At 44.1% G+C, this 26,640-nt stretch overlaps 3 protein-coding genes across 6 annotated transcripts in view; 1 reads left to right on the top strand and 2 right to left on the bottom strand.

Moving 5' to 3' along the window:
* The window catches only part of LOC143012966 (protein bicaudal D homolog 2-like), a 38,471-nt gene extending 21,158 nt beyond the window's left edge, over nucleotides 1–17,313 (bottom strand). For 2 of the 4 annotated variants that reach the window (XM_076166322.1, XM_076166324.1), the window contains exons 1-2: nucleotides 16,735–17,313; nucleotides 1,959–2,171 (exon numbers count right to left, since the gene is read on the bottom strand). In XM_076166322.1, the coding sequence (XP_076022437.1) occupies nucleotides 1,959–2,171; nucleotides 16,735–16,974 (453 nt within the window). In that variant the 5' untranslated portion in view covers nucleotides 16,975–17,313. The remainder of the gene's footprint in view (nucleotides 1–1,958; nucleotides 2,172–16,734) is intronic. The other 2 variants (XM_076166323.1, XM_076166325.1) reach the window with 1 other exon arrangement.
* A 1,726-nt stretch (nucleotides 17,314–19,039) lies between these two features.
* Nucleotides 19,040–23,066, top strand: ptpdc1b (protein tyrosine phosphatase domain containing 1b). The gene is made up of 9 exons (XM_076166261.1): nucleotides 19,040–19,094; nucleotides 20,414–20,579; nucleotides 20,712–20,792; nucleotides 20,888–21,006; nucleotides 21,083–21,220; nucleotides 21,289–22,286; nucleotides 22,427–22,606; nucleotides 22,712–22,822; nucleotides 22,935–23,066. Exons 1-9 carry the CDS (start codon nucleotides 19,040–19,042, stop codon nucleotides 23,064–23,066), a joined length of 1,980 nt encoding a protein of 659 aa, XP_076022376.1.
* Nucleotides 22,251–26,507, bottom strand: fbxw12 (F-box and WD repeat domain containing 12). The gene is made up of 10 exons (XM_076167083.1): nucleotides 26,285–26,507; nucleotides 26,131–26,168; nucleotides 25,802–25,971; nucleotides 25,596–25,720; nucleotides 25,016–25,222; nucleotides 24,762–24,926; nucleotides 24,384–24,594; nucleotides 23,890–24,071; nucleotides 23,670–23,800; nucleotides 22,251–23,565 (listed from the first exon to the last, which is right to left on the bottom strand). Exons 1-10 carry the CDS (start codon nucleotides 26,381–26,383, stop codon nucleotides 23,466–23,468), a joined length of 1,428 nt encoding a protein of 475 aa, XP_076023198.1. The 5' UTR covers nucleotides 26,384–26,507; the 3' UTR covers nucleotides 22,251–23,465.
* Nucleotides 26,508–26,640: the final 133 nt, after the last annotated feature.

The following is a 26,640-nucleotide window of genomic DNA, read 5'->3' as shown; positions in this document are numbered from 1 at the left end:
CCCCCCCCCCACCCACGCTTGCGCATTTGGGCTAATTTGAATCCCAGGAGACAAAGAGCTCTTTCAGCCTCGCCAGTCTAGTCACAATGCCAGCTTCAGTGCCCAAGCTCCCTCCATTTGTCTGCCCCACACACACTCCTCCTAGTACCCACAGAAGTACCATTGGAAGGGTGTCATTATCACAAATGTGATGGGCGATTTAAGCTCCAACCACTATTATCTGGCCAATTAGAGCTGGCCAAAGCCCAAGGTGCTGCGTCAGTTACCGAGTGTGTTTAGAATAAGAACGACACCTGCAGAGACCAGCCACCAGTACACCTGTAACAAGAATGCTGTAACTCAGATATGCAGCATCGCATCACAGGACCAGGGCGAGAATATTGGCTCATAATTACCGCATTACCTCTTCTCTCTGATTTTAGAATAAAAACTACATTGCTTGAGCTTGGAGATTTAACAGGTTTCAACTCCTCCCACCTGCAGTCAGTAACAATGTTCAGTCAAAATGATGAACTGAAACAGAGCTGGCTTCCGTAATCCTCAACTAATACCAATTTAGACTCAGGGCTCAGCAGAGACTGGTTTAATAATAGCAGAATTTGGAGTTTCCTGTTTTTGAGCAACATGCCATTTTAAGACATCATTTTGTAATGTGTATAGGAAACGCCAGGCTGATCGCTCTTTATCTAGTGCTTCCCTTTAAGTTGGAACTCAAAATTGACGACCTGCAGAACGGTACACTAAGTAAATTTAAACACTGGAAGCTTTGGTACATAGAGAAGGAAAATGTTGTAACGTTGCTGTCCAATACAAACCTGGATCTGTCGGCATCACTCTGCTCCTTCCCTGTTCAAGATCGTCAAACTCTCCTACCTTCCCTTGTGTATTGCCACTTCAAAACCCTCTTTTTATTATTCTATCCTTGAAGGAAGTCCTGACCCTTTCAAAAGAAATCCCCCTTTCCCTCCTGTTCATCCCCCCCTCTCTTCTGCCTTTTACATCTCTGTATCAAAGCTCCCTTCCTTCCTCAGTGGGATTTCACCCTGTAGTGCTCTCGTGTTAATTCAATACCCCAACCAACACCATCATCACACACACACACACAAATGCGTGCTTGGGCATACATTAAGAGGGGAACCCATACACTGCACCAAACTCTTGTCTCCGCTAATGAGGTCAATTATCAGTGAATGTCTAAAGTGGGTCACAGACAATAGAGCTTGCATTGGGATAGTTAGAGAGTTTAGAGAGGAGAATGAATCTGTCTGCTCTAATAAAAAGGAAACGCCAGTTTTACTTTAGGAACATGTTCTTGATCATGCTGCAACCAGGAGCAAACAATATTCCCAGACTCATAAGTGACTCATCTGGCAGTTTTGACCTGGTTTGATTTTCCAAATTGAGGCGGATCACCAATGCCACAACAGGGGCAACAGGTTGAGGCTGCTTGTGGTGTTTACACAGTTCACACGTGTGGTAGTTTCCAGACTGCAAATCAGCTTTGCCCGACAGCAAACAAGGTCAGATACTAAATGCTTAATTCTATCAAATTCAGCTTTCAAAACTGTCCCCATGGCCTCATTGTTAATACCAACCTGCTCCGATAATCAGTTTGGTATATGCCGGTTCAAAGACAGTCTGCTCCTTACCCCAACTCACCACGGTGCCATTATTCTTGTCTTGGCAAGCCAGCAACAGATCAGTGCATCAGTCACACTCAACAATAACATCAACTGAACAGATTATCTTCTGTGTTCCTACAGTACAGGATAAATTGAAAGATCCGGACACTAACATCAACAAACAATCTGCGGCGAGACAAAAATCATAAAGTGGCACGTCAGAACATTTTGACTTGGCTTTCTACGTCAACTCAGAGCTCAGTCCTCTAAGTGATAAAGGAAATGGACAATCAGTGTCCGGATGGATAACAGCAATCTGTGTGCCTCCGTCTTTACCTCTCTCATCTCTAGGGAGATGGTTGTCAGGCGTTCATTCTCAGACTGGGTGTTGGTGAGGATGTTTCGTGCCTGGCGGAGTTCATTTTGCAGCACCAGAACCCTCTGTTCGTAGTAGGCCTCCTTACAAGCCGACTCCTGGATGAGAGACTCCTCACGGCTCTCCCCATCTGCTGCCACCTTCCTGTGGTTGGAGTAGGCTTGTCCAAAGGCCTGGAGAAACAATAATATAGAATGTTCTATTGGTTAGAAGATGGCATTTGAAGAAATATGAATGAATTCCGCACAGAAATATTTCAAATACACGTATTTCAAACTGGTTATTGGTAAAAGATGATTGTAGATGTTATCGTTTCCAGAATATTAGTGTCGACACTGACAAAAGCTTTGTTTTGCACTGTAACAGCCATTTTGGAATGAGGCTGAATCCTCTGCCGTGTAATAAAACCTCCAAAAAAAATCCCGCCTTCAACTCAGACAGATAATCACTGCGACTCCATCTGCACTGGATGAGCTCATCTTCCCTTCTCCTCTCTTTCCCCATCTCCCCTCCCCCAACCAGGATGTCGGCTTCCACCGCACGTGCTCAGCAGTGATTCCACAGATGGGAGAGGCGAGCAGGAAAGTAGAGCAAATGGACTAGTGTCTGGGTGATCATGCCAGCATTGTAATGCTCTTAGTGCTGTGGCAGATCATAAGGAAATATCAGCAGATATTATTTTCACCGACTGTGCCAAAGGGGATGAAATGTAGTAAGATTAAATAACTATAGGGAACCGTCGGCTAATGCTTCAAGCGTCTTCCTGCCGAAAAGCCTTGACCTTCATTTGTTTTTGGCTCGCCAGGAAGAGACAACAAAATGTAAATAGAGAGAATAGAGAGAATAGAGAGAGAGAGAGAGAGAGAGAGAGAGAGAGAGAGAGAGAGAGAGAGAGAGAGAGAGAGAGAGAAGCAGGTTAGGTTACTCTCTTTTGTCTCCATTTGTCTCCATTCTTAGAAAAGGAAACCTCCCCGATTACAGATTTCATTTCCAATCCTGTGATTAAGCGATCCACCAGTGATCCGGTGGAAACTCTTGACTCTCTGAGCTCCTCTACAGGCTCGTGTGCAGGCAGGCGCTAGTCTGAAGTCACCTAAGGCGCTGGATCTGACCTTGATTGCAGTTGTGCTGCACTTTCCTCTCTCTGACCCATTCCCCTCTTACAGCTGCACGTGACTGGCTGCTGCTGGATTTTCCCTCTTCCACTTCATTTTTATCCTAGTATTTCCTCTGGAGAAAGGGAAATCTGCAAATTTGCATTAGTCCAACTGACCTACTTGCAGGAACGAGGAGGCAAATGTGGAAAACTAGTTTAATGGGTTAGAAAAATGTGTGACACCGGCCCGATGGCCAGCGTATCTGTCACGTTCCAGGGAAGATGATGAGCAGGGCGCATTGAACAGATAAAGCCGTGAAGAAACAACATGCTTTATATAGAAGCCGTCATGTGCTTCAAACTGTTCTCACTTTGCCAGCGTGCAGGATCCAACTTTAGTACCTCACACTTAAGTGGTCAAACATGTTCAAGCTAATCAATGATCTCATCTGCTACTTGTAACAGCCAGGTGTCAAGACCAAGTCATTGCTAAGTTCATCAGAGCTTTATCTGAATGTAAACTCTCCTCGTGCCCACCCCACAACCCCCCTTTCCATCCCAAATAACGCCATTATACAGGTCACTCAGTTTGATTAAAACTTCATCACAAGAGAAAGGATTAACCCAATTAAAAAGCAAAGAAACCCCATCACTACGATCTTGGTGAATGCTTGATATGGAGGGGAAACAAACCAATCCAATCTAAGAAGAATCTGACTGAATTACTGAGCCCCCTGCCAAAACCCACTGACCCCACGCCTTTAATCTCCATGCCCCAAGCGTGGGTTTAGGCTACTTTAAGGGTAGCGGATGAGGGGGACGCGTGGCCAAGCCGAATAATCTTACAGTGAGCTGCCCACCCAATTTAGAATTCATCACCAGCTTGCCATATGTGCAGTTTTTAACACTGTGAAGCTAATGAAAGGCGTGCGATTCCAGATGACTGCATATATCTTAAGCTGAGGCTGACCGGACAGCCTGCTGGGCTTTGGTGAGGCCCTTATCAGAGAACAAAGTCCATAATCACTGATCAAAAGCATCATGTGATTGACTGAGGAGTTGAAAAAGTGAAGCATTCAACCTTTGATCTTTCTTACTGAAATCGCTGTTACAAGTCACAATGGGTTAGAGTCTCATTACTTCCCTTATTGCTCATATCATCACGGAGGATGTGACTACATTAGTCTTATGATGAACAAGTGGGAACCTTTAAAAGGTGAAGATTCAAAAAAACAGAACAAAGTCTTGCGTGGGTGAATGAATGCGTAGACCAAGTGCTTGAGCCTTTACCATTACACATCATTATAGTATAGTTTTACACCGTGGATATTTAACTCAGCTATCACAGCTTAATGAAAATAACAGGTTTGTACTTTCACCAAAGCGTGTGTTGCTACAACAGCTTCAGCAAAGCCGGCTCTTCTCGTGTGTTGGTGTTCAAAGCATGTTGGAACACGACGTGACTGACGTTACGTCCTGTAATCTGACCAGAGATGCACCTTCAAACGCAAAGGTGCAAAGTCTGCTGATTAAAGGGTAGGACAAATCAGGACTCAACCTTCAGTCACAACATTCTGTTCTGTGATTTAAGGTTGAAATGCTAAACACTGGGTTTTGAAGTATATAGCCCCCGCAGATTTTGATTAACGGCTATATGTGTCAGAGTTTACCTTGGTTTTCCCTGCAAAAATCCTCCCACGCATGTTTTTGTGAGCTGTGAGCGCAGGACAAAAGAGCTTCAGGTCACTGACAGGTATCGAAACCGATCAATACGCTGGTCTCAGAGGCCCCGTGGAGGAAGAGTACACTGAATCCAACATTCTATTTTCAGTTCCCGTTCTGCAGTGAGGAGAACAGTGTGTGTAGAGGTCTCTAGAGACAGGACTACTGCAGCAGGCCCTTACAGAAGATGCATCAAAACCAACACATCTGACCTGTAGATGTGGCTGCATTTATATGAGGAGTCAGCGAGAAAAAAAGACCACTGCCTCAACATTGAAGCCCAGGATCCAATTATTTTATCTTTGGTTCAACTGACAGTGAATCATCCCATTTCTCAACACACTCACATTTTCAGAAAGACGATATGAAAATGCATTTGGAAAGAGTTTTTGGGGTCAGGGTGGGCTGATGCTGATTTGACATTTCCAGAAAACTGTGGCAGCATAACAAAGGCAGCTTGTGGCAGATGTTGAACAATAGCGTTATGTCTATTGGTTTGGTTGAGCTGTTCACACAAGAGTCACAGTGCTGCAGTTGACCCTGCATTCCAAATCGACGTTTCAGCGGCCCTGGAGGCTGGTCAGAGTTAACGTTATCATTTGTAGGCGTCTGTGGAGGACGAAGAGGAGGGAACAGGAAAGTGGGGGGAGAAAAACACAGTGGATGGATTTTCCTGCCTCGTGAGTCAGCGCTCACATGGACTGGCGCTCTGTAATGATAAACAGAATCAGGCTCTGTCGCTCTGGTTTTGCATGTTTTTTCATATTCCCTCACGTCACTGTGCAGGCAGAGACGGACCAGTAAACTTCTTTGAGGTGTGTGATGACTCTATAATTAACTAGACTTCAGAACACAGAGAGGGGAGGCTGCAATTATTTCCTCCATTTTCTGCAAGACACGAGAGCTGTGCTGTGTTAACTCTGTGTCAGTGTTTTGCATAGTATGGTTTGGCTGCACGTTTGTTTGGCTCAGTAACTCAATTTACTTGGAACACATTTGCAGACAAGTCCATGTTATACCTAGGCCAATGCTGAAGCTAATGATTATCTAAGACTTTACTGTTTATGGGGGGAAGGGATGTATAAATAGAAAAGACAGAGAATCACTGTCAGCAAACTGCAAGTCCGTAGAGGTTCTGATTCACTCTCCACTGGTTCAAATCCTCCCCCTCATTGCGTTCTTGAACAGCCTCTCAACACATCATCACCAAATCTAAACTTGGATAAAGACCTGATTTTCTACAAGCAAATCAGCAAAGTTATTTTCCTTGAAGAGAATAATTATAGATTGAGGGAAAGTGTCAGATTTAACAGTTTGTGGTGTGCTTGGTGTTGCCGGTGCTCAACAGCAGGAGAAGGAGGGAGAGAGAAATGAGGACAAGGGGAGGCAGAGACATTAGCTGCTGGCTGGCACGGCGCCACATTGATTCACTGCATAGCATAGAGCCGTTGGGCTATTATTCACACACACAGGCCAGGGCAATTTCACTCACTAACTCACACCCACACACTACCAATTTCCAGTGTGCCCTGCAGTCACCTCATGCAGCAGCACCTGGTACTCGAGCCATGTTGAGGCTTGCTCTCTCCTCTGAGATACAGAAGGGAGAGGCCAGATTCAGCCTCGCAGGGGCTCCAGCAAAACTGTTGGTAACTAAAATAGTAAACACGCATAGGCAAAGCATGGCACGCCAAAGGCAACACGTACACCACAGTGGATGTAAGAAAGCAGGCAAGCGAGAGGATGTAAGGTTAGAGGAGCATACCAGTGAGTGAGAGACGAGGCAAACAATTTCTGCAAAAAGAAATGTTGCCGAGAGTACAAATAAATATGGCAGAAATAATATTACACCCTCATCAGCAAACTGCGAGGGTGTGAAATGTCCTGAAACGCGTGAAATATCCTACAACGACACAAAACACAAAGCTGTGCTACAGTACATTGTAAATCTCCTAAGTTGCAGCACAGCAGAGAGAAAAAGAAAACGCCAGAGGGGATGGAGCCATTGGGAGAATGTCAACATACACTGGAACGCCTGCATGTAAGAGCGATGTACTAATCAGACTCATGAGGCCTTTACACGCCTGACGGAATAAGTCATCTTCAACCATAAGAAATATCAGAACAGCCTAATTGGGCGACTCCAGCGGGGTGATACAAAATCTCAACACAATTTCTTCTTACTGACATCCAAGGGCAATGATTAAGTGCTGGATTGAGCTTTCATCAGATCTAGTAAATCATATTTTATTCAGACTTCACACAAGACATTTAAATTTCACATTGGCTTTAGAGATTCAGTTTGAAGTGATCCAATCCGATAACATGTCCAAACATGCTGATTTGTATTCATCGTATGACTTCAATAACTGCATCTTAGCATATATGCTTCATATGGGGAAAGGGGCTGTGCGACCAGCCTGAAGGCTCTATGATGTTGGGTATTCATGACTCCTGTAGCAGCACAATGTCATGGCTCTGCACAGTACAGTTTATCTAGATGTCAATACTGTGTATAGTATGGGAGATTGCACAGACGGGGTGGTGTAACGACAACAGGCTAGGGTGAAATACGAGCTAAGGCCAAAAAACAAACCACATCCTTATATCAACATTTACTCAAACAGCAGATTTCTGCCCGGTTTGTCTTGAATCAGGTTACCGTACTGTTTTTGTTTCCATCTTTGAGGCCAATGTGAAATATGATCCATTTTATGTTGTTCAGTGGAAGAAATTAACTTCTATACCTTTGTTCTCAGTGTTTGAATGTGGTGAATTTATTAGTAAGGAAGTATCTGTCAACTCCTGACTGCTTATCGCCTCTATTGTTAGCTGCTAAATCTGCCTGCGTCTCATGACATCGCTCCAATACATTGCACCACCATATCAGTGGCCGAGTCTGGAGTCTGGGCTGTTTATCATCATATGCATCACGGCGATGCTCCATACCAGGCATTCAGGATCGCAATCATTTGCATTGCAAAGAGAGCCTTATCTGCTGCCTGCCGGTAGTCTGCCCGCCGGCCTGCTAACGCTCTGGGGTTTGGATGAGATCTCCCATGTCCACACGCCGGCACCCCAGGGGAGCGGCTGTTGTTATGGTTACAATGCCGATTACAGTGACAGAGCACGAGGCGGTCAGTAGAGGCTGGGCAAGGGCGGGGGAGGCTTGGGGGTCGCCACCAACACAGATGGCTTTTTCAGAGCTCAGCCTTGCACAGCTTGCTCCTCTCCATCCTTTTCTTGTACCAGTCATCACCAATATACCCGAGCCTGTGTGGTGTAAATCCAGTGCTGGATGAAGGTTTCAATGAGGAATATTTTGTTTTTCCTGTTTGCCAGTTTGCAAAGCCTGCTGCAAATCAAATGAGTCTCTTCTGTTTTTCAATCTATTTCCCAAAAGACACTGTTCCCTGTGGAACCTTTACAAATGATATCCACAGCTGAACAGCCTCTTGACGCTACCGACATAAATGACAGACGAGGGCAGCAGCTGGGGATGCAGCTGGGGCCGGCACACTCATAAATACACGCGACACACATGTACACAGGCACAGATGAATGCGATTACTTTTTCTTCCAAATCCAAGGTCAGGTTTGAAGGAAAGGGAGGAGGGGAGGCGGGTGGTTTACAGAGCCTGGAGCTTGTTGATGGGGTTTTCATGTCAAATTCTGAAAACATATTAACCAGCAACCATTTAATATATGATCTTTTATTAGATTAATGCAGTGTATTAATTCCTTATGTATTCCCTTCATCCTTTAAGGCTCATTTGTTAGATGCAAGACGTCTAATCAATCAGGGTATGAGCAGGGACAGGATGGGGAAGGTGCTGCAGTAACTATATATAGATATATATATACGTATATCTGCTTTCCTTACACCCAATGGTCTAGATCCCTGTGGTATTATTTGTTGCACACTGAATGCATCTATTTGTCATTGTTATTCTGCTTGTGTCTCACCACTGTGGCCTTTGACTAGGTGAACATTATGACCCACTCTCCTCCATGCCGCTGTCCTCAAATCCCCTCTGACCATCGCTCCATTCACCCTCCCAAACTCAGGAGTTGGTCTCCTGGGGAGTTCCTGCTTTTGCATCCGGACAGACAGAGACTAATGGCCTCCCTGCCCATTTGAAGTAATTAAATTCATGTGTGTGCTTGTGTGTGTGTTTATTGTCTCTTCCACAGAGGTTAAATCTTGGGTCAGTGTGGCATATGATGCTCTGCCAGTTTGCAAGGAATGCAGTTTGGGCTCTTTGGCACCGTAGACCAAACAATAAATCAGATTTGTGTGTGTTTGTAGAGTAGGTCATGTAACATACCAAACAAAAGTCTCTTTAAACCCACAGTCAAATAATGTTCAAATTAACCTAACAATACAACCTCTGACAAAAAGCATTCAAGTCCAAACAAGATGAAAGATAAGTCAGAAAATAGAACCTGACCGTACTTCATTAAGTAATGGTTGTTCAAAAAAGTAGAGCCTAGCAGCCCCAGGACTTTAAACTCATCAAGGCAGCTAATAGAGGAGCCGCTATCCTTCTACCATCACAAAGGGAGTGGGGCTATTTCCCACAGGACACCCATGTATTGGCTGACAGTGCCCCTCCCATCCAAATCCCTTTTCTCTGGCTGCCAGCACTATTTCTCAAGGACCCATGAGAGAGACTGGCACCAATTATACGCCCTCCTCTTCTTCCGCTGAGATGCTGTTATCGCTGCACAGCCAGTATGGGGCTCCCTCTTCTCCACTCCTTTCTCTTTCTCCTTATTTGCACTCCTGTCCCTCCGCCCCTCTCCCCTCCTGCCTCTGCCATGCCTCGGGGGTTTCAAAGCGTGGCCTCCGTGACAGAGGGGTGCGACACACTGTGACAGGGGAACCCAGACCCACTAGCCTGTTTACATTAGGAGCCTGGAGGAGGAGGAGAAGGAGGAGGAGATGAGGATGGTGGCAGAGAGGGGGTACGGCGGGTGGGCTAAAAGTGGACATAGCCTCGACAACTCTTTGGAACCAGGTTTTTTAATGTTCAAACTGCTGACCTGGTGTTAAAAAGGCGAGACGCATTCCACCCTGTGGTCTAACCACTTTGGGTGAGATAAGAGTCGCCAAGCCTCTGCCAGTCACCAGATAACTGAGATGAGTGGATCATGTAGATTTTCAGAGGAATGCCAAAGTCTGCGAACGGAGAACATTACCCGTCCGTATCTCATCCTCCATCCGCTCCTCTACTGTGCCAAAACACAAAATGCCCCCCAAGACACACAAACTAAGCTGTGCCCTCAACACAAAAATAATCAAACACAACTGAATGCCATGTAAATCAGCAACTATTAACTACAGCGACTGAGGAAATTGATATTTTAAGGGCCCCGTAACGATAAAATTATAAATAATGCAATTGATGGTTGACTACCTAAAGCTTTTCTGTGTAAGCTGTTTGTATGTCAATGTGTGTGTGTGTGTGTGTGTGTGTGTGTGTGTGTGTGTGTGTGTGTGTGTATGTGTGTGTGTGTGGAGACCCACCATCTGCCCATTTACAACTCCCATCAAAAACTCCATTGCCGCTCTCTATATATGCTAATGTGTGTGGGTGGTGTCTTCTCCATTCTTTTGATTCTTTCGGTAATGGCTCCTTCTGTTATGAAGTTGTTAGTATGGAGTAAATATAGAATTTTCTTTCAATAGCCTGTGAAAACCATCACACCATCATTTCTGTGCCTTTCTGTTTGCTTTATATATTAAAAGATGAGATTACGGAAGTCATAGGTAAACCAGTCCAACTACAAAAAAAAGTAGACCAAATTCTTCTGATGAGAGGTGCAGAATACAAAAGAATTGTTTATGATCTACAGCTCGGTGACTCCATGTGGCTATTGATTGCCACTTCCCGTTTCCGTTCCCTTAGAAACTGACAGAACAGCACTAGGAAACGCACCATAATGAGTGTTGATGTGAGCACATTGGCTTGGGGGTCGGCAACCAATGGTCGTTATTCCTCCATCTTAAAGGTGAAAAATGACAAACCAGATGAACCTCATGTGGTCATTTCCTTCCCCTAGAAGATATCCGGACTGATACAGAGTTACATTTCATATACTTCCCATCTGTTGGCTGCCCACAAGTAAACAGGATGCAGGCTGGGAGCAGTGGGGGGTCATTCTGGCTCCATTTCAATAGACGGAAGAAGACGTCTGGTTAGAACAGAGGCCCAAATCAGCACTGATGTACACTTTTGCACCACATGCAAAAAGTCAGAAAGGTGAAGGTTTGGTGGAGATATAACCCACAATCCACAGTCTAATAAAGTAATAATACACAAATCTGTATTCTACCCACATGCATACACCATCTGAGCACACACACGCATCAGCATAAAATGATCTCTTCTCCCATTGATTAAACTGACCTTCACTAAATCAATTCTATCAAATCAATTATTTGTTATACTTGATAAGTCAGTGTGTGCTGTAGGAGAAGGGGGCATTGAGGTTATTATGTCCAGAGTGAACTAAGCTGTATAGTTGGAGCGACACTGCTGTAACCTCATCTTCCTCTTTTAGCCTGGACTCCTGCCTGATCTGGCCCAAGTATGTTAATTGGATTACAGTAGTAGAACAATGACCCTGCTGGGCTGTCATAACACTTTTCTCCCTGACATCAGAGAAGAATCCAACAAGAAACTGAATTTAGTAGTAGCAGTAGCGGCAGTAGAACACAATTAAAACAAGGAATATTCATAAAAAAGATCTGCCTCTGTGCAGGATCTAGTGGGTGTTGTCTCTCAGCAGAGAATAGAATGCCTCCTCTTTATCTATGACATCATCGCTTTTCAATTGCCAGGAGGCAGCGTCTCTGAACTACAGAAGATATCCTTATTTCCACACACACACAATATGATGATACAACATCCCCATGTGCTCAACAGTATTCCACAACTGCCTCTGGGAAGCTTGGGGGGAAACCAAGGGATGCAAGTTTCATAAAAGGACCCACAGTGTCGTAAACAGCCACCAACCTGCTGCATACTAAACCTCCAGGGTGCTGAATAAACCCCTTCAACTTTTGAACCAACCACAGCAGCTGCAGGGCCTCACAATTGCTTGATCATTTTCATTTCAACGCACTGCCAAAACACTCCAACAACACTGACGCAAGAATCCAAAAACACCCCAAACACCCCGAGCCATTCACTATTCACTCGCTGAGACTTGGAGCACTTGAGCTACTCCTGAGCAACCACGGCCTCTACTTGTCTTCTATTCTTTCTTTCTTTCTTAAGAGCCATTAAACATCTTTGCCAGCTGCTCAATTCACCTAAAACCGGCCGACCTCACATTTCAATCAAATTTTAGGGTGGAAAATTCATTTGGGGTCTTAACAATGAATGGCAGGTAGAGCAGGACGTAAAGGCTACTGGGCCTCAGACAGAAAATTCCCCCTAAATGGTAATGGAGGTCACTCAGTGTGGCCGCCTGCCAGGTCTGGCCAGGGTTCCAGACACATCATGGCTGTGATTTATCCTCTTAGGGATGAGATTTGGGATTTAATCTAGTGCCATTAAAAAAACAAAAAGATAACCCCTTAACTGTGAAATTGAATGAAGGTTGAGGTTTTTGGGGGAGGATAGGACATCACAGACACTTTGCGTGATATATGACAACACAACGGTCGAGTCAATCGGTTTTTATGATCCATAGAGAATCGAGAGATGAGCAGCTGAAGTTTAAACATAGCCTGGCATGGGAATCTAATCGTATGATACTGACTTGATTTACGACTCTTTACGTTTTCCCCCTATAGCAGTGCAGATGGGTTTGTGTCCTGCGTCCATCCAATGAGTGTCCAGCCCAATTGACAGCACAGACAGGGTTTAAAGTCACATTAGATATATTTGTTTAGGACATTGTCATTTGTTCTTTACTGATCTGCCAATTCAAAAGGGACAAAAGTGACCAATCGTTTCAAATGCGACCACAATGGGACCCCTCTCTCAATCTCTCCTTTGTCACACACTGTGTTCTGTTTAACCCTCCCTTCATCTGCCACCCAAGACCCGTTAACCCCGGTGGGCTCAAGCACACAAAGACCAGCTAGCCAATCACACTGGACACAGGTTTTACTGAGCTTAACAATATTTAAGGGTTCAATTGTCTGTTAGAATTCCACAACACAGTGTACAGCTGCTGATAGGAGACCTGATAGGGAAGGGACTTTACTGCCCACACACACACACACACACACACACACACACACACACACACACACACACACACACACACACACACACACACACACACACACACACACACACACACACACACACACACACACACACACACACACACACACACACACACACACACACACACACACACACAATACAACAAGGACCCCAAGGAGCAGCAGGCGTTTTGTAGAATTTTCTCAATATGAAAATTAAAGTCCAGTATCAAAAATAAACATATAGAAGTGAGAGATGTGGGAGGTTCTGTGGCTGAAAAGATGATGACGTCTTTGTGGCTGATGTCTTTACATCACTACAAATCACAAGAAAGGCTGAGAGGCAAGACACCGAGCCCAGCACCAAACACTGGGGCCTTTTCAGCTCTCCACACAGGCAGAGACGACACAAGAAGCTGATAGGTCTGTCGCAACTGCGTTGACAGTTGAACATGTGGCATGTGATTTAATCAGTGAGTGGCTTAACTTAAGAATATCAACAACCCATGAAGAGGGGGGAGCACCACAGGGTCGTTTAATGTCATTAGCTACCTTACCTTGTGACTGAAACTGTCCTCTGTAAACTGTATGATAACTGGGTACAAGTCCACAAAGCTTTATCAGATCTGTTTAACAGAATTACAGCACAGAAGACTGAGCCTGGTGACTCACATTCAGTACAATGCACCATCAGACCAGTCTGCCCATTAGGCCTGTGGACTTCAAAGAATACACATTTGTTTCAGTAAACCCAGCAACCTTGGTTCTTTGCCTGCTTTTCGCTGACTGGAGTAGGAAGAGAAGAAGAGTAGATCCCTGGAATGCACTGGTAAAACATGGACTGAATAAGAATTGTAGCACTGGAGGGCTACAGACTCAATAAGGATGGAGATGAGTGGGGGGACGACACAGCCCCAGATGCAGAAATATGCTTACACAGAAATATAAGAATTTCTTGTAGAAGTCCTATGAATATCATTAACCTAAACACAAATGTTTCTGATGTTTATGAGCTGTGAATGTGCCTTTCCAGCTCTCTCGGGCGGATGTACACTTAATCCCTTAGCAGTCGGCTACTGGCACACTCAGGAAGTAACACCTGCTGAGGAAGCTGCAAAACAGCTACTCAAATTAAAGTGCAGAGCCGTGCCTGCCCTGCCGTTACTAAGCAACACCAGTGCCCGGCATTCCTCCATCTTCCCGCACTGTAGTAGTGGTGTGTGTGCGTATATGTGTGCATATGTCCTGTCCATGAATTACTGACACGGTGAGGAATTGTTTGAATGGCAGCTCACGTTTGCCCACTGTCATGATGATTTCTGTTGAACCGATTCTGTCCAGGTTGGGAACAAACGACTGGTGTAACACAAATACTCCTGAGCGATTTCCTTTCTGTGTGTCCATTCCTACTACAAGTGAGAGGTGAGGGTTGGGTCACTGGGGAAAGGCCGCCGTTGAACAACCCAGTAAATCTCTCACACAATCTATTCAGGCCCATCTAAGTCGTTTAAAAGAGAAAAGACATCCAAACATCGACTCCATCAGTGTAAATAGCAGCCGATACCAAACATGAGCACACCTCACAAAGAGAAGTAAATGTCTCACATGCTTCCACAACAGCTACACTAAGCAGTTCTACATACCTAAATCAGAATAACGCAATAAAGAAGGCTACAAGTTTGATTTACATCATATTTGGCTTTACAAAATTTAAATCCTAATGTAAACCGACCGCTGACAGGGATTACAGTAGCTCATGTTCCCCGCTATCTACTGTTCTCCTCTGAACAATAAAGAGGGAGTCAAGAGGGGTGAGAGAAGAATGTGTTTATCTTTCTCTTGTGATAGCATCACATATAGCCTTCAGAGGCTGTGTGTGTGTGTGTGTGTGTGTGTGTGTGTGTGTGTGTGTGTGTGTGTGTGTGTGTGTGTGTGTGTGTGTGTGTGTGTGTGTGTGTGTGTGTGTGAGTGTGAGAGTGAGAGTAAGTGTGAGTGTTGGGGGGTTGGGTAGAGGTTTAACAGAGCAAAGTTGTGAAGTAACTATCTGACCAATGATCTCCAACCAACATAACCCAAGCATGAGGTAAAAGAAATAACCTTAGCCACAGCTTTAAAAAGGAACAATTGGGTTTATTGCCCAAACAGATGGATGTTTGTGTCCCATTATGTGACAGACGTTGAGACAGAACCTAGGAGCCTACACAGACAAACACCAGCAGCCTTTTTTGGGCAGGATTCAGCTGTCATAATTCTAAAAACCTGTCCATCCCTGATCATTGCTCACTTGCTGCCATGGTTACTCTTTTTAGACCGTTTCCAGTCTGTTTCTTCTTTTCACTGCTTTTCTTTCTCTGTGGGAAGAAATGCATGGGAAAACTGGGCAGAAGTTGCTGAGACAGACCCGAGACCTTCTCTTCTCTCCAATAACAACCAAGACGGAGAGAGAGAGAAGGTTACTCAGGGCCACAGGGAAACAGAAAGAAGAGGCAGAGAGCTGAAAACCTCTCAGTATCTGGTCTCCACTGAGAAACCCAGAAACCCAAGGGAGTCGTGAGCAGAAACCTGGCATGGCAAGAAGGGGGTTACTGTGAAACCAGCCTCTCCGTTATTGGCTATCAGGCCTTGTGGGAGGAAATGGGAACAACCCCAAATCTCAGAGTCAACAACAGCGGAAGTGAGCAACTCTGACCATACAAGTCTGTGGGATGAGGACATCCCCTTTTTCCATGACTACTTGTGGGCATAGAGGCAAGACTCATTGGCAGGACTGACAAACTTAACGTCCCCCCATCTCTCTGACAGAGGGACCACCAGACAGGGACAAACTGCTATTGGAGGGAGGAAAACTGTCCGCAGTGTGAAGAGGACAGTGGGGGAAAAGTAAAACCACTGTTAAGAACAACAGACACATCCTTTATGCGCCCCTCTAGCTCTGCTGCTGCTCTCAACATTCCTCCCATTCCTGAAGGGTTGGAACTCGTTTGGTTTCCACTGCGAGTTACTCATCCCTCTCTAGAGCGGGAAGGTTCGAAATTCAAACAGACGCCCTCCCCTTCTGGACTAGTACTTCTTGTTTGCAGAGTGGAACTGAAAGACAGCTTTGGCAAGATGACTGAAACCCAATAAGACATCCAGAGGTGTGGTTAAATAGGCAGAAAAAGCAAATGAATAATAATTTAGATCAAATAAGCAGAGTGAGATATGGCAGGCAGATGATCCAGTCTATGCAGCAGACCAACTCATGATTAAGATATGACTGGAAAAGAATGCGGGCACGACCTAGATCCCCGAGACAGTCAGGCGGGGAAGTCTTTAAGGTTGTGAGTGCTGCATGAAGAAATAAATAAATAAATGTGGCAGTGCAGTGGGGACTCCCTATGTGGGAGAGGAGGGTGAGGAGCAGCCCATCCTGCTGCTGTGACCTTGGATGAGGGGTAGACAGCTGTTTGGTGGATGCCTATACCCAAATGTGGCAGAAACCAACAGGATATTGCAGTGATGGGAACATAAAAATACATACAAATATAACAAATACTACAAGGCCGTTATTAAGTCACCGTGTCCTCTCGTGAATTAAGGCAAATACATAAAATTAATATCTTGATCTTATTTTTATTAGCTGATACTGGGCTCGTTAGGGATAATTAGTTCAAACTGATACAGTATTGTGTTATTTCTCTTTAAAGCCTACCTCTTTCAACAGATCGAGCTCCTGGCGGATGGTCTCATACTCGATCTCCAGGTCCTCGTACTGCTGTTTGAGCTGCTGCTTCTCCTCCAGCACCACCAGCCCGTACTCCGCTGCCTGGATCTTCTCATTCGTGGTCTGACTCAGCTCCCGGGAAAGACGCTCGATTTCGGTCCGCATCCACTCCGGCCCAGCCTCCAGCAACAGCATAGCGCCAGGGTAGCGCTGCTCTTCCACGGACATGGTCGGTACCAGCTGGAGGTGACGATCAACCAACGTACGCCAGCTGATCTGCGACAAGGGGACGCGGGGAGTCTTCAGGCGGTCTAACCTTGAAGAAGAAGCGGTTGCTTAGATTCGTCTGTATTTAAATTGCATGATTGTTGCCGATGTAGTTGCTTCGGTCATGTAGATGACTCTGTTCCGTTTTCTCCAACAGGGGAGCTTATTGTTATCTCCTAAAAATACTCCATCGCTCTGCTCATGTGTTTCCTTCTCCTCTCCCCCGGCTTTTAGGAGCGTTAGGGGCTGATCAGCGGATCAATACAACGCAAGAGACGGATATACAACTTCCTGTTCTTTCGTACAAAGTAAAACTATTGTGAGGGGAAATTGCTCCCTTTCGGTCTCCATTTGTGTGGTTATTTTTTATTTCGTATTCATTATGAACTTGAAGTCAATATTATTGTAAAGAGTGAGTATGACACTTGTTGAGAAAATGATGTTTTTGCGGAATGTTTTTTGTATTGTTATTTATTTTGAAGGCACACCAATGGTTTCCGGTATATTCCTGGGAATTGAAATAGCTGAAACGGCCCGCTCGCTGTAACGTTCAACCGACCGGCACAGTTTATAACTGACCTGCGGTGCATGCCGGGAAATGCAGTACTTGTAGTACTCAAATAAAACGACAGGTATTCGATGAGTCCGTGAAATGAACTCATCTCCCAACATGCTTTGTGTCTTTGCCTATGTGGAGGCTGGAGATCTCTTCCGGCCTCTTTTGTTGTCATCAAAATAGAACGAGAGCCGCAGTAGCTGCCATATATATCTGCTGCCATCTGTCGGCAAATTTTATTTTAGGAAGGAAATCTGGTGTTGTCAAAGCGCAAGATAAAATCATATGAGAAACATTTCAATTTTGCAGTTGTTCTATAAATTGCGTCATTTTGAAGAGACGATGAGATGGCAGGACTTACCTTGTATCTTTTCCCGAAAAGCCCATAAATATATAGTATGATACAAAAACCGAAACAAATATGAAATGTAAATAGAACACAATCAACAAATTAATATGACCTGAGGATAACAGTTTTCCACACAAATAAATACAATCAAGAAAATGATTGCTTGCTTACATACATCATCAAGGCTTAGAATAGATCACATTTTTATTTTATTTTTTTCCATCAGCTAAAGAAAAAAACATGACCCCTTTTCCATCTCTTGTTATCAGAGGGGCAGAAATAACATTTTCAGTCAGGTACAAATTGAGATTGTGGTTGACAACAATCATGGCAGGACTAAGCGGTTCCACTGATGGCTGATACACACTGATGGCACAATACTGTGGCTGTGTGGTTGAAACACCATGGATAAGTAAATACATTCACATGGTGTTATGGCAGAAAGATGACTTTCATCTATAACTATCAGTTAAAGACCAGAGTATTCTCACAGTAAAGATACAATCTAAATGCATTATATCATACCCGTTTAACGGGATCACAAGACATAAGTTTGGCAAGGAGATTTACTTCCTTGTGAGGAGCAGAGGTTTCATATGAACCATGTCTTTCTTTGTCACTTTCTTTCTTTTCTGCCTGAGTTGACCATTTAACTTCAAATACTAGAATAGATTCATTGCAGGAACAGTGTTGGTGTAATAAGTAACACTGGTAATGCTTCTGCTACAGATGCACAAGCAGCTATGTCCATGCTTGGCTATTTCTTGCACTTAATTTTGATTATCATGGTAAAACTGCTGTGGTGTACCCTTCATGACAGTCATGGCAGTGATTTTTTCTCGGCCTCAGTTTACCGTACAGGGAGAACATGTGTAAATCTGTGCTGACTGTGGCTCACTTTCCATAATATCTGTCCGTCTCTGCCTCTCTTCTGTCTATCAGGATACTTTTGCAAGCAATTTACTGATTGCTTGCAAAAGTGAAGGGACACAACTATGAATGTTTAATTTCGACAACAAATTGGGCAACATGGCTATTTAAAATGAATACTACCTGAGGGTTAACAGAGTCTCAAACCGAACATGAGGTATTAAAGTAGCCAGGGTAATGCAGCTTGGGAGATGCACCAAATGGCAGCTTTGTACATCATAAACCTAACCAGCTTTAGCAAGCAAGGTAAGCCAATCAGAATTTATCTGCTTGCTTTGTTACAAAAGTTTCCCCTCTTGACAGAAGTCACGTAGGAAAACATGAAAATTATTTCAGGAGTGATTTGAGCAGCTTTTGACAACAATACATCTAAGAAAACATTAAAACCTAGATGAGTGATAAGAGAGAGTGGTCTGTTCTTGCACCATAATAAGATTAGAAGCCTAATCCAGCAGGAGTCACAAATAGCACCCACACTAAGAGATAGAGTGTGTGTATGTGTGTTTCTTATGGACAGACATGTAGGATGTGCAGAGAAATCTTTACATGGACTATATACAGAGCAAAACATCACCAGAGGGTGATTCGGTCCCACTCTTGATCTCAGATCCTCGCGTGGCAGGTGAAAGTAGAGGAGACTGTAGATACTTGTTCTTCTTACTCGTGTCGCTCCTCCCTACTTCACAGATAATCTGAGGCGAATCAAATCAAGTGAGGCCAGGAGGCCACCAGGGATTGACTCTCCACAGAGCTGGCGACAGTAGACTCGGCGTTAGACCTGTGGAGGCTGATGTCAGAATTGCTGGCGTAAACAGTCAGAGAGCATTTGTCTTCTGAGATGCTGGATACCAAGTCCTTCCTTCATTTAATACAGGTAAGGCACTATTTTAATTTACCATCACATTATTTGGGGATCCTTGGTTGGTGTGCCAAATTAACACAGTGGTCATTTACGAGATGTACGCATGTTTTCTGAAAGCATGATATATTCCAGGCTTTGGTTAGATTACAGGACCATATATTACTGTTACACTTTACAGACAGGCAGTAGTATAACAATAAGGTATATCTGTGTCCAGGCTCTGCAATGACTCTGGATGCAAGGCTGAGACTGTTCACATGGCACTCCATGCTGAGACAAGGAGAGGAGCTCTGATGGAATATAGTAAGTGAGGGGAGATGAAAGAGTGAAATAAATGTCATACTGGGTGACTTAACTTAACTTATTTTTGTCAACACAATGCCACATAAATCAGAGATTGAATGAGGCCAGTTGAGTGGCTATTTTTACGTAATGCCCTAATGAAAGACGTGCAGTGACAGACTCGGATTAGACGGCACTACGGGAACAGTCAGCGCTAATTACCCTGATTGTTTTACGGGACAAAAAACCTATTACTTCAATTCATCATCTTGGATGTCTGAAATTTGAAAATAATTCTCACAGAGCATTCTTTCCCTCAAAAGAAACATTATTGGCACGCATTCCACTTAAAACTCTAGAATTGTGACATATGACCTGAAAACGTCTTTATGCATCTGTCAAATGTTTCCTTCTTTATTAGTCAGAGCTCCTCGAGCAAAGTACACACTGGTAGGTGAAGCGATACGTTATGTCATCCCCGGACACATGCAGTGTTCAATGGGCTGTGGAGGACAGGACTGCAAGTACGATAATCCGAGTTACTGGAGGGAAGACCAACAAGCCATCAAGGGCCTCTACTCCTCCTGGTATGCATGAGCTTGACTAATAGCCATATTTAATTTGATAAAAGCATAACTCTTGCAAATAACCTATTTTAGTCCAGGTATTGTATTTTGTAAAGCAGTGTGCGTGCAAATTACATACTTTTGTTTTTTTAGGGTCACTGATCATCTTCTTGCGATGTCCAGACCTTCAACAGAAATTATTGAGAAATATAACATTATTGATCAATTCAAAAGGTACAGAAAACCTTCAACGTTTCTTGCCGTGTTCTGCCATGACAAACATCTATGTTGTGTGTTGTTCTCACTCATTTGTGTGCGTTTCTGTCAAGAAATTGTATCAAAACAGTGATCAACCTGCAAACACCTGGTGAACATGCTAGTTGTGGAAACCCACTAGAACCAGAGAGTGGCTTCTCATACCGCCCAGAGGTACTCATGGAAAACAACAGTAAGTGCTTCAAACATCTCTGGGTAAACATCATAAACTGCTGTCAACAATAATTGAAAACATCTTACATTTTCAGTTTATTTCTACAACTTTGGATGGAATGATTATGGTGTGGCTAACCTGACAACCATGCTGGACATGGTGAAGGTCATGGCCTTTGCGCTGCAGGAGGGGAAAGTAGCAGTCCACTGTCACGCTGGTCTCGGCAGAACAGGTAAGATATGTTGTTTTGTCAATATTTAGGACCTGTTTATCTTTTATCTCACTTCCTTTTCTTTACAGGCGTGCTGTTAGCATGTTTCCTAGCCTACGCCTCCAGGATGACAGCTAATCAGGCTATTTTATACGTACGCGCTAAACGTCCTAATTCCATCCAAACCCGTGGTCAGCTTCACTGTGTAAGAGGGTTTGTCCAGTTTCTCAACCCTCTGAGAAGTGTGTTTTCCTGTGCTGAGCCTCGGTCCAGTCCAGTCACCTTGTCCCAGTACCTGAACCGCCAGAGACACATGCTACACGGCTACGAGAGACGCGAGATGAGGCACCTACCAAAGATTGTCCTTCTCGTGTCTAGGCTGTTGTTGGACATTGCTGAAAATCGTCAGGTGATTGAAGAAGACATTCTGGAGGCTCCTGATATCCAAGACATAGAAATGACGCTCAGTGTCATTGAGAAGCTGGGTCCTGAGTTATATACAAACCAGCCCCGTTTACCAGGGCCTCTCACCTTACCCAGACATTTCAACGAACCACCAATCTTCTACCATCGCAAAAGTCTGAGCTATAGTGATTCTGACTTGAGCAAGCTAAGGTCAGAACTCAACCTCCTAACACAACCACTTAGCTCCCTGTCCCAGAATAACATTCAGGTCACCTCGTCGGCTGCCAAAGACTCAGTTCCTGCAGAGCAAACTAAAGGTTGGAAGAGCAACAAGTTTTTCACGTCACAAGGCTCAACAAGCTCCATCTGGGAACTAAAGAACGTCACAACTGAAAGAGACGCATCTCTTCTTCTGAAGAAAGCCAAGAGTAGAGATACACACTTTGAATCTGAGGGTGGCAAGTCTTTCTGGAAGGCAGAGCAGGGGAAAGAGGTGCCGATGAATGGGAAGCAGCCTCATCGTAGGAGCGATGATGTGTCAGAGATGTCAGAGGTGCCCTTCATCACGCTGCAGTCAGAATTGTCTTCGGAGGCCAAGAGGCTGCTGGTGGCACAGGCTTTGGCTGTGGACCTTTTTGAAGATGAAGAAGAATTGCACATACGCAAAGTCTTAACCTGGCAGGTAACTGACCGATCGAGCAATATGTGAACTACAAATGTAGATTATTTCCTTGAGATGTGTTCAGGTTCATTTACCAATAATACGCTGTTTCAGTCAAATATGTACAGTAATGGTGATGTTCTGTGCCTGGATGTGTACAGGAAGAGCTGAACCAAGGCGGAGCATGGGAGAGGCTTTGTATGGAGCGAGATCCGTTTGTCCTGGCTGGACTGATGTGGGCGTGGCTGGAGCAGCTTAAAGAACCCGTCATCTCCATCCAGGCTGTTAAGGCTCTGAACCCCAAAAACAATTCTAAAACTGTCCTCGACACACTGGACCAGGTCAGAGGTCACATCATGTAAAATCCTTCAGATTCTGATTGAAATTCTCTTAACTGTTCACTGTTCCATATATGATCTCTTTCTGTCCTTGTCGTCCGCTCCCAGGCCCCTAAGGAAACATTAATGTGCATACTAGATTGTATGGCTCATATGAGGACGATACCAGAGGAGGTTGAAATAGCGTTCCTGGATCGGACTATCAAGGCTTTCACCCAGGTAAGGAAAAACACCAAGCCTCTGCTGGGATTCATTTCATCATTTAAAGTCATAACCTCATGGTTATTTTGTTTGTTGCAGCCACTAAAGAATCTCATTTATTTTTCAACAGAAGGATAGAAACACAGAGGAAGGGAGGAATGCATATAGCTCCATGACGACATTCCTGAGATGCGCCCTTCTGGACATGAGACATGCGGTGGAAGAAGACGAGCTCATTCACTCTTCCTTCCCTCTACCTTAAGTACTCTCAGCCGTATATACTGTACGTGGTGCGATGAGTCTACTTTCATGTGGAGCATCAGATTTTTTGTGCCTTGACATAAGTATTCAGAATGGACTACAAGTGGGGGCTCTTTTAAAAATGGCTGCATTCCACTCTGAAACACCAAAGCTCTAAAAATGACAGTTGGGAGACACTTTATTTTTTTCTTTACCATTTAACATTGCATACAGTATTATTGCCTTTACTGTAACATCTTCATGTGGAAAGCTTTTGTAAACATAGACTTACTGAAGTGCATCATAACAGAAGATACTGATGTATGTGACAAGGAGCTGAAAATAAAAGGCTAATGTAACTCCTTCTAGTGTGTTGTGCAAAATGCTTGCCAGCGTCTTTTCACATATCCTTCAGTGATGCTCATGAGGTGAAAGAATAAGCCTTTAGCACGTCTTTCCCATCTCTGCCTTCCACGGACGCCACAACGCTGGAGTAGTCACAGGCGACGTGCGTGAACCCTCTAGTACACACGGAAAAGCAGTAGATGCGAGGGTTAATCAAGGAAAAAGATGGAAATATGAGGTGATGCAAATGCAGACAAAATGCTGTAGTGTCACATCATACCTGGACATGGTTTGAGAGCCTCCCAGTAAGTGATACCGACTCTCCAGGGTCAATCCATGCTCTTTGTCATTTCTCCACGTCAGGACTCTTAAGGAAAGGTCCTGGGATGCAGTCACCACTCGAAATGAATCCTGTTAATATAAGCACAAGGAAAATCCATATAATTAAATTAATTACCAACGATTTCTGAGATGATATAGTGGATGTCTGAATGCTTTACCATGCATATGGATGAGATCGGCATAGTGTGGTGTTTGAAATTAGCAAGCAGGGCTCCTTGCAGAGAATACACCAGTAGCTCTTGGTCAACCGCCATCACTAATGTGTTGCTGTCCTTGGCTTCCAGAAGAATGTGTGAGTTCCAACGGTTCACTGTCAGGGAAAAGGACACCACCTGCTGGACTGGAAAGAGAAAGCTTCAAAAATATACCAGAAACTCTGTGTGATGTATTTCATGCAGGATTAAGTAGATTTTGGAATGCCATTGTAACAGCACTGGACATTTCATAATGTGATGTCGTCGATATTTGGCCAGGAAAATAAGGGAAATGTACTACCATATAACAAAACACATTCAAATACAGCACTGGCCAATATGTTGTTCTTGATAGTAGCTGTGGTTTGTGAGACATTCTTCTTCCATGGTTCACCATGATTGTGTTTTCTAAAGGCTAACATGAGTTTCAGTTGCAAGCTTTTCAATCAAGTTCCTACCCAGGATTTCTGACTTGTACTTAGTCTTTTTAATGCTGACATCCAAGACAGTGAGGGCTTTGTTGTTTCGGCCGCCATTGTGATGGACGACGGCCAGTCTGGCAGGCTGAGTGGGTATGAAAACAGCAGCCTGGCACCCAGTGACTGGCACATTCTGGCACAGAGGGTCCTCGTCCTCTGATGGAAAGGTCAAACTCTCTGTGTACATCACCTGCCAACGAACCATATCACGGAAATGTAAGACGTGTGTATTTCTCTTTCTGCTCTCATTTGTAAAAAACCTATTACCCCACTGTGCCATTTGTAGAGATGTGTGTTAAAAGAGCAGGAGCAGAAAACACAAACACAGTCAGGCTGTCTGAAGACTATAAGAAATACCTTAGGACTGAAATCATCATTTTCGTTGGTTCCAGCAGCAATCCATTTCTTGTCAGGTGAAACTAGGATTATGTTGACTTTAAATGTGTCACACACCACTACACTGGACTTTCTGGTCAAAGTTGAACCAGCCAGTGTATACACAGATCCCTGACGAGTCCCAACCTAGAAGAAAATGTAACGAGAATGTGGTTTTACTACAAAATGAAACAGCTGTATACCTTTTCCATTTTGACAAACAATCCGTCACTCACAGACAGAAACCAGCTGCTGTTAAAATGGTACGGCAGTAATGTGCAGTGTGGAGATCCAGTGGCGCAGGAGGCCACTTCCTGTCCAGTCTGACCCTGCCAGGTCTTGATGAGGCCCGTGTTGTCGGCTGTTATCACAATTCCAAGCTCTCCGTCACTTATTATTCCTGTCAAAGGACTCTGCACAGGACTGCACCACAGCTGCTCACCCTGAGCACAAGAGGGGAAAGGAGAGAGAATCACAAAAGTCTGAGTGTTTGTTTCTAAATGTAAAATATGAATTTATATGTACAATTTCTGATCACTACAGAAATGACCTTGCTATATATTTTACTGACAAAATATATAGGTAAAAAAGTATTGTTTTTGCTTTCTTGTGAGATTATAAAATGTTATTCTTATGGCTCTAAAAACTTGCATTATATTGTATTTTTGTATGAAATTCTTACATTTAATACAAGATGTTTTTAAAGGTTAATAAATCCTCTAGCACTCAAAATGATCAAAAACTACTTAACACAATTTCATATACAGTTGAGTTATATCCCTCAGTACAAAGAAAGATGTTGAAAGTTTCACTTACTTTCTGGACGTTCCATGCCCGGACTGTGCCGTCATCAGAGGCACTGCAGACTGTGGAGCTGCTGCAGCCGAGGTCAGGAAGCTGAGCCGAATTCCCATGCAGGTACACCAACCCTGCCACCCTGCCTGATGGAGAACACACACTTCAGAGGGAACAACAGGTAGTATGAGAATGATGTAATGCCAATAAGATTGCTGAGGTCAAACCTGTGTGTCCTCTCAGGCTTTTGCACGTGTAATCACCACCAGACCTGCCCTTCATCATCCTCATCTCTAAGTGGCAGCGTCTCAGGAAGTATGTCTTCCATGTCTGCTGCACATGCTCACTGGACAACACAGCAAGGTTGCAAAAAGTCCAGCGCTGGAGACACATTCTCCTGAGGGGATCACAGGAGTCAACATACAAGAATAACAACAACAAGCAGGAGGGAGTTTACATCTATATGATGATCAGCAGGCAGATCTACTGCTCTTAAACGCATCTGATCCTACTTCGTACTTCATGTTATGAGTTGGAGATGACAGGCAAAGCTCACCTCCATAACCAGGGAGTCTGTGCAGCTTCGTGCCAGTCCTGCATAAAATACACAAAGTAAACACACAAAAGAGCTGTCGGGCAGTTTTCATTTTCATTTCAATGGAAATTCGCTCAATATTAGCAGCCACTTCCGCAATCTGGGCGCTCCTTACCTTACAGACAGATGAGGCATTGATCAAATCTTGATCGTTCAAGAAAGTAAAAATATGAATGAGACAATCACTAATCAGGTGCGGATGATCCGGTTCCATGCTGGTGTGATCGAAGTGCCAAAATATGCGTCTTTGCACCGAGGCAGTGATCTACAGTTACAGTACAAACTGTGTGTCAAACTACGGAAAGAATACAGGGACAGGAGGGCAACGTTGTGTTTGTTTTGACATTTACATGCAATGCCTGCCTTCTACCAGCAGGTGGTATTATAATAAAAGCTAAGTGGTCCAGATTTCTCCAAAACAGAGACGCACTGAAGTTTGCGCGCACACAAACACACACACCTAGAAAATAC

The sequence above is a fragment of the Genypterus blacodes genome, unplaced genomic scaffold (assembly GCF_046128005.1).
Source record: "Genypterus blacodes isolate CSIRO-AG114 ecotype Tasmania unplaced genomic scaffold, CSIRO-AGI_Gbla_v1 ptg000156l_1, whole genome shotgun sequence".
NCBI classification, from domain to species: Eukaryota; Metazoa; Chordata; class Actinopteri; order Ophidiiformes; family Ophidiidae; genus Genypterus; species Genypterus blacodes.
The sequence above is the reverse complement of the archived record's forward strand: the minus strand, read 5'-3'. Positions and strand labels throughout refer to the sequence as shown.